The sequence below is a fragment of the Akebia trifoliata genome, chromosome 7, assembly GCF_017979445.1.
Source record: "Akebia trifoliata isolate Shusen 1 chromosome 7, ASM1797944v1, whole genome shotgun sequence".
Taxonomy (NCBI): domain Eukaryota; kingdom Viridiplantae; phylum Streptophyta; class Magnoliopsida; order Ranunculales; family Lardizabalaceae; genus Akebia; species Akebia trifoliata.
In genome coordinates, this window is record NC_141381.1 from 15,151,973 (window position 1) to 15,158,968 (window position 6,996).

Below are 6,996 nucleotides of genomic sequence, written 5' to 3' on the forward strand. Positions count from 1 at the left end.
GCACTCTCTTCTTGTAGCTGGCTAGTTCTAGTTAAAAAATACCTTAGAGATATGCCAGTTTCTTATTTTTGGCTTTCAAGTCTAAGTTAGCCTTGGAAAACTAGGCCAAGTTAGCATCCATCTCTTCTTTAGCCTCTTTAGAAAATTCGCTAGGAGAGGCCAACTCAGCCTAGAGTAAAGTAATTTTATCCTCATGCTCTCTAGTCAGAGCAGCTGCCTGGTTCTCAACCTCACACCATTTCAAGAAGGCCAAGGTTCCATTAGCATTGGCCTGCAAAAAGAATAAAGTAGTTGAGTAAGTAAAACATGAAAAATAAAGAGTAAAGTGGGAAAATAAAAGAATTACTTAATAAAGGCCATGGACAAACCGGTCGAAGCCTAGGTCAGCATTGGCCCAATCTATAGCATCCCAAATCCTTGGGGGAAATAGAGTGGGAGAGCAAAGAGGCAGCAATGATAGGGTTCCTCACCCAGCAAGTCCTGTTGCAAACAATGTTGAAACAGGGTCGAAAGTCACTGTTTTCGTTTCCATCTTAAAGGAAGGCCCCACAACTCCTTCAAGAGAATGTAACTTCCTCTAGAGGAGTTTTGAGGTGACTTTGTTCAGAGATAGGGCTGTGCTCCTTGATGGTGTCCAAGCTTTGCATCGCCTAAGCATGAATCTCCTTAAAAAGCTCAGTAGGTGCAGCAACTGCAACAACAGCAACAGAAGTAGAAGTAAAAGTGGAGTCATCTCGCTCCCTACGTACCAATGTCAGAGGACCCTAAGGTGGTTAGAAGAGAAGGGAAGGCAGAAACAGAGGCAAAGGGAGAAGAAGATCTTCCGAGATCGGCTCGACCTGATCAAAGAAAACCTATCGTGTAGGTGGCCGAGGCAAAATAGAAGGGGAAGGATAAATCGGATCTCCCTCTATCACCCCCTCAGCAACTCTAGTTTAAAGGCCTACTGCCACTAACCTCCTATCTTTGGATGTTCTATGCTGTTATTTCCTAACCTCAACAATGGAAAGGGCAGAAGAATTTGTAAAAATAAAAATAAAGCAAGGTTAAAATCAAATCCAGCTACAGACAAAATTGAAGAATGAGACACGGTCAAGTATCTAAAAACCAATCTTATCCTAGAAGATTTGAAAAACTATAAATCTCTTACGAGGAGCATCAAGGGTGCACTCCCAATTCCCGAAGACAATCAGGGGGTCCTTGTACCACCCTTTGTAAGCATTGGGGAGAGATGAAACTAGTGCAACTACTGCACTCTTAGAGAATAGACTGGAGGATAGCTTTTACATTGTACTTGGAGAGAAATTCATTGGAGATTACGTCCATCTTCTCCACTATCTCCACCATACGGTAGAAGTTGCCAGACATTTGGCCTGGGGGCCGATTTATTTTACTCAACACCTCCCAGAGGAAGGGAGAGAGAGGGAAACTAAAGTCAATATTAATTTGTTATGTGCAATCATTGAGAAATCAAGTTTGCAGAAAAGAAAAGGAGATTACCTCAGTCTGAAAGATGTAAAAATGGCAGTGAAGCAGAAAGAAAAAGAGAATTTTTTTTTCATAAAATACAGAGAGACGAGATCAAAGAGAGCAATCGCACAGTAAGAGGGAAAATTAGCACAAAGTTCCATATTCATAGAAGAACATAAAGGAGTACGTACGTCTGGGAATCCAATCTAACCATTGCAGCCTAGGGCAAAGTTCTGATGATAGTAGGACACATAGACAGATACAAATGAAAGATGATTCATCTTAGCCGTTAAAAATGATTTGAAACAACATTGCATTAAATACGTCGATTCATTAAGAGTAAAAGTAATTATAGAGAATCAAGGCAACCAATGAGAAAAAGGTTATGTGTCTCGTGAAGACGGCGATACTTCACTTCTCCTCTAGAGGGGGTAATTGTAGAGGGAAATAACCGCGTAGTTATCTAGACTGTACACGTGTCTAGGCCGATTGAGTGGTACTAGGTGCAAATTAGCATACGAGCGCTACCCAACAAAAAGGCAGGTCAAGGCAGAGAGCACCTGGTTTAGCTAGAAGGGTAGCACAGCACTGATAGAAACCTAGTATGCCAAGCAAGACAGACCTGGTCAAAGAATACTCGTAATCCTAATACGCGCATGTCAAACCCAAAGATCTCGGAAGAGATCTCCCCCAGTATAGTATATCTAATCCAAAAGATTCCTATTCCATTTAGGATCCAAGGAATTAGAGAATTCTCCAGGATCACTTTCCGTGAGAAAAGGAAACCTTGATTCAAATGAAGGATTTATAAATAACACGATTTGCACTGAGAAAATGATCTTTTGACAGATTAGAGGTCTAACCAGTTTATTAGATTATTCTTCTACTTCTCTAACTTGAGCGTCAGAAAGTTTTTACCAGGTATCACGTTGGCACTAACGAGGAGAAATGAGTAACTTTGGATCTGTGAAACATAATCCATTGGCATCGTTCACCGAAATCTGACCACACACTAGGTATAACAAGCGATAGGTGACATTAACGTGGACCAAGATCCACTTCCCCACACCAACTGGTAAAAGATAATTTGTAGAGAATATTATAAATAAGAAGTCAGAAGAAGAGAAATCCTTATCCATCTTTTTTGAGTCACCAACAATCTCAAATATTCAAAATTTGGAATAGGTCAACTTTACCTTAATGTGAATGTGAAGTAGACCACCACTTCAAAGCCCGACTCCCCCCTCCCCTTCTTCCTCAAAAAAAAAAAAAGAATTAGGTATGATTTTGACTTTGAGTATATTTCTTCAATGTATGCATGGCACGTCAAACTTAAGAAAAAGTAAGATTTTAATGTCGACACTCGACATTGATCAAAAGTTTTCTTCGTCTTTATGTCATGTCCCAAAATCATGAATGCAACTATAAAAAGCACAGCCACGTTGAACATGCAAAGGGAGTAGATGTCATTTCTTAAAACAAAAGGGGATAGGAGACACCTTCCTTGTGAGTTCTAACAAGAAGACGTCGGTCCAATATCAATGAAATTAATCCTTTCTTTTGATCATCCCACTTAAATAAAATATGAGAAGAATTTAAATCATCCCATGAACTATTGTAGGCGCCAATTTCAACAAATTAGAAAATGACTAAGGAGTACTTTGAATCAAGACAGGTTTGAAGAGTCTAACTAACCTTACTTAGTAAGGATTTCACCCGCACTAACGGCCTTTGAGCTCAAGGTTGTAAGGGACAAAATTCCATTAACATTTTGATAAAACAAAAGTTCAAAAAATATTATTGTCTATTACCGTAACTGTCCATATTCAAAATCTTGGATCAAACTCCAAAGAAATTATATTTTAATAAAAACTAGATCTGACTTTATCAAAGAAAATGAGATGGTTATTATGTTGGATTACTAATGTGGTAATCCATTTGAGCAAAACGAGGTTAGTAAGGCTTAAAATCTTATTTAGTAAGGAAAATGTTTCCCAGTTAAGAAATTACAGATATAATTGATGGCAAAAATTAATAATAATAAATAATAAAAAAAAGATAAACCTGCATCCCAAAAATCGTAGAAAGTATGCCTAAGCATACCTATTCAATTTAAAGACCTTTTAGGCACTTGAGATATTTCTAGCTTAAGCATCAAAGTCTTTGCGAGACTTTTTGGCGGGCAAGTACCACATAGATACTCAATTACAACATGACAGAACACAATACACTTAGCAAGACTAGGACATTGATCAGAATTCAAAATCGACCAATCACAATCAAACCATCACTTAAAAAAGGTAAAAATTTGGGATATTTTAAGGATTCAAGGCCTTTCAATACACCCATCACATGAATACATGTGTATTAAGGATATATTCCGAATTTATAAAACTGCCTTACATGGAATTTATGTGATTTACACATCAAGGATTTAATGAGATCCCAGATTGACTTCATAGTGTGATAAAAAATTCTCTCCTCAGTTACAGAAAAATTACTCCACAATATAATCAAACTCTAAATTTACCATTCAAACATAATTAAAATCCAAATCCAGTAGATTTCTCATTCATAGCATCCACAGATGAATAGCTTACATAATAATATTAAAAGATAAAAGAAACAGAATAAAGTGGTAACAGTAAATAAAACGATAGTAGAAACGAAATAAAGACCCTTACCTCATCCCAAGAGTCTTAATTTTTAAACAAATTTATAAAAACTACACATCTCTGTCTCTCTTGCATTCAGGTGACATTGTTGGGTACCTAACCCTATCGTTGCAGTAGTTGTAAATAGTGTATTTTTGACGAACCCAACTCAGTCTCCTGTACTGAAGACCGTCTAGATCTTGAAACTCCTTCTGGTCCCACCATCTCTTGCCTTGAGTGGCACAAAACTTGGCGTTGACTGACTCTTCACAACCATCGATATGGAATCCCTTATAGGATGCAATAAAGGGGGCCTTGGACCAATCAGTTTTCTCGAGCCCACCCCTTGTGGCCCAATCGTCAGCGTTCCATAGGCTTGAGTACATCTTCATAGGTTGATTGAAAGGAAATCTCACTCCCAAATCTTTGCTGTTCTTAAAGACTCTGATGGGGACATCATCCACAAAGAATCTGATTGTATCCCACAACACATTACATTTTAGGAATCAGAAGTACAAGAAAATATATATATATATATATATATATATATATATATATAATGAGAGCTGCTATTGACACCTCAATTTTTACTAATTACACCCTAATTTCTTAAATTAATTTTAACACCCCAATTCAACATTAAAACACTAAAAATACAAGGATTTGGCTCAAAATTATACAAAACATTGTAACACTCCTTAAAACATTTTCAGTAGTTGTTTACAATTGTGATTACAAAATCTATAACCCAAAACGAAAAAATATATATATATATATACACGAAAACATTTTTCAAAACATGGGTTAGAAACTTTGGAAAGAGCTGATTTTTTGTGAGAATGATCAATCAATACAGTGAACAGATCATCTTCTTGAAAAATCAGCTCATTTTAAAATTTATAACCCCAATTTACAAATTGAAGAATCATGGACCGTCCAATTTTTGTAAATCACTTTTAATGGGGTTAGAAGCTTTGGAATGAGCTGATTTTTTGTGAGAATGATCTCTATGATGAGATTAGAGATCATCCTCACAAAATATCAGCTCATTCCAAAGCTTCTAACCCATGTTTTGAAAAACGTTTGGCACAATGTTTGGCAAACTTTAGGGCTGCTCAACCGCCCCCATATATATATTAAGAGATTTATCGGCATCCCTACTTTCCCTTAATTTCTTTATTTGTAATTGAGGTGTAACAAGTAACAGTTGGGTTGCCAATAGCAGCTCTCCAAAAATAATTTGTACCCATTCTTGAAAAACTAGAAAAGAGGGGTGTGTCTGTGTGTGGAAACTGTTTGTTTTTGTTTTGTTGTACATTTATTTTAAGAAAATATCGACTCCAAGAGGGTTAGATTTACAGGAAAAGAGGGAGAAAGTAAAATAAAGCTTACACTATCTGATACAAGTTCCATAGAACTGAGTAGGAGTGGAAATCTTTGGTTGGATCAAACCAAAGAAAGATCCTCTGTTCTCTATCTCCCTTTCCACCAGTAAAGACATTTGTCTGTAAAATGTAGGGCTGACCTGTCCTGTTTCCTAAGAACTCAAAGTCTATCTCATCGTGTTCTGAGTTTTGAGAAGATAGCTTAAGTGAACCCAAAACATTTAAAAAAAAAAAAAAATTAGACCAAGAAAAGGGGGAAAACACTGATTGGTGATTAAAGAAAAACATTTACTGATATAAATCTTGATTTGAGTTACAATGTAATAACAATAACTTACATAGAAAGCAGTAACTGTTCCAGCAGAATCACCTGGAACCATCTTTATTTGCATACTGAAGTGGCCAAACAAGTAAGAACCCTTGGATTGAAAACCAGTACCTATATATAAGACCCAAAAAAAGAACTCAGAGATTTTTTTTAACTTAATAGAAACATAAAAACCTCACTTTTGAGTTTTGAGTTTTATTTACCCTTTTTTACCTGTGTATTTATCCAAGATGAGCCGAATCTCATTGCCACCATTGAAGTACTTGATGTGATCTAAAGCCCATGTAGGCATATAATTTCTATAAAATGGCACATCAACTGGCTTCCTTGGTGGAGCAGCCGTTGTTCCAGAGACCATAAACAAGAGACCCAAACATATACTCCACAAAAATGAAGCCATCTCTGCATAACAAGCAGCAAAACCAAAAGATTCCAAGATAGATTAGCAAACTAAAAGGCTGAGAAATAACTCAACTTAAAAAAGAAAAATGGGTATTCTTGATTCAGTGTATTACCCTAAAGAAAGAGAGAGAGAGAGAGAGAGAGAGACAAGGGGAGGGAGAGAGCTTTTGCTGAAGAAAAAGTGAGAGCTTTGCAAACCCTTTTGTAGGCAGAGAAAGAAAAGAAAAAGTAATTTTTAATTTCAGGTTTTTTTTTTTTTGACGTCAAATTGCAATCTCGTGGTTGGTTATCGGCCCCAAGGACGGAAATGTAGAATATTAATATAGTAATTGAGCCCTACAGCTATATCTCTGCCTGTATGATAGGAGTGGTGTGGGGACCTTCAATTATTTCTTTTGCACATTGGTTGTCCAGTGAATTTTGTGCAAAGTTTAGTTGGAGTTTATAACATATGAAGTGTTTCTTGCTCATTTCCTATCACCTCTCTCTCTCTTTCTTCATTATTCATCTCTCTCGTGCAGTTGTTGTGCCCAATGCCATGTACGACTCACTGCAAACATTTACCATTTGATCCTGACATATTTTGGACTTATTTTCAGGTTCTCAAGTGCTGCTGTGCCTTTGTCTATTATCTCCTCATAATGCATTCCTGATATATCCCAGCTAATTACCAATTGTAAGAAAAACAAAATTCATAGTTGATAAAGCACATAGACTGACGTTTAGTAATGTGAACAGCTTGTTAGCTAATGCGATG

At 36.7% G+C, this 6,996-nt stretch overlaps 1 protein-coding gene across 1 annotated transcript; it reads right to left on the reverse strand.

The window, feature by feature from the left end:
* Nucleotides 1-4,013: 4,013 nt before the first annotated feature.
* Nucleotides 4,014-6,511, reverse strand: LOC147398261 (xyloglucan endotransglucosylase protein 34). Its single transcript, XM_086447416.1, has 5 exons — nucleotides 6,353-6,511; nucleotides 6,051-6,239; nucleotides 5,848-5,948; nucleotides 5,517-5,710; nucleotides 4,014-4,595 (listed from the first exon to the last, which is right to left on the reverse strand). The coding sequence occupies exons 2-5, from the start codon at nucleotides 6,235-6,237 to the stop codon at nucleotides 4,196-4,198; spliced, it is 882 nt and encodes a 293-aa protein (XP_086303542.1). The 5' UTR covers nucleotides 6,238-6,239; nucleotides 6,353-6,511; the 3' UTR covers nucleotides 4,014-4,195.
* Between the last annotated feature and the right edge of the window lie 485 nt (nucleotides 6,512-6,996).

Bases quoted from the DNA above. Each gene is read 5' to 3' on its own strand.
- LOC147398261 (XM_086447416.1), bottom strand. From the start codon at position 6,237: ATGGCTTCATTTTTGTGGAGTATATGTTTGGGTCTCTTGTTTATGGTC. The intron at 5,949-6,050 runs GTAAAAAAGGGT...TCTTATATATAG, and splicing joins CATCTTGGATAAATACACAG to GTACTGGTTTTCAATCCAAG. The intron at 4,596-5,516 runs GTAAGCTTTATT...GGATACAATCAG, and splicing joins TGGAACTTGTATCAGATAGT to ATTCTTTGTGGATGATGTCC.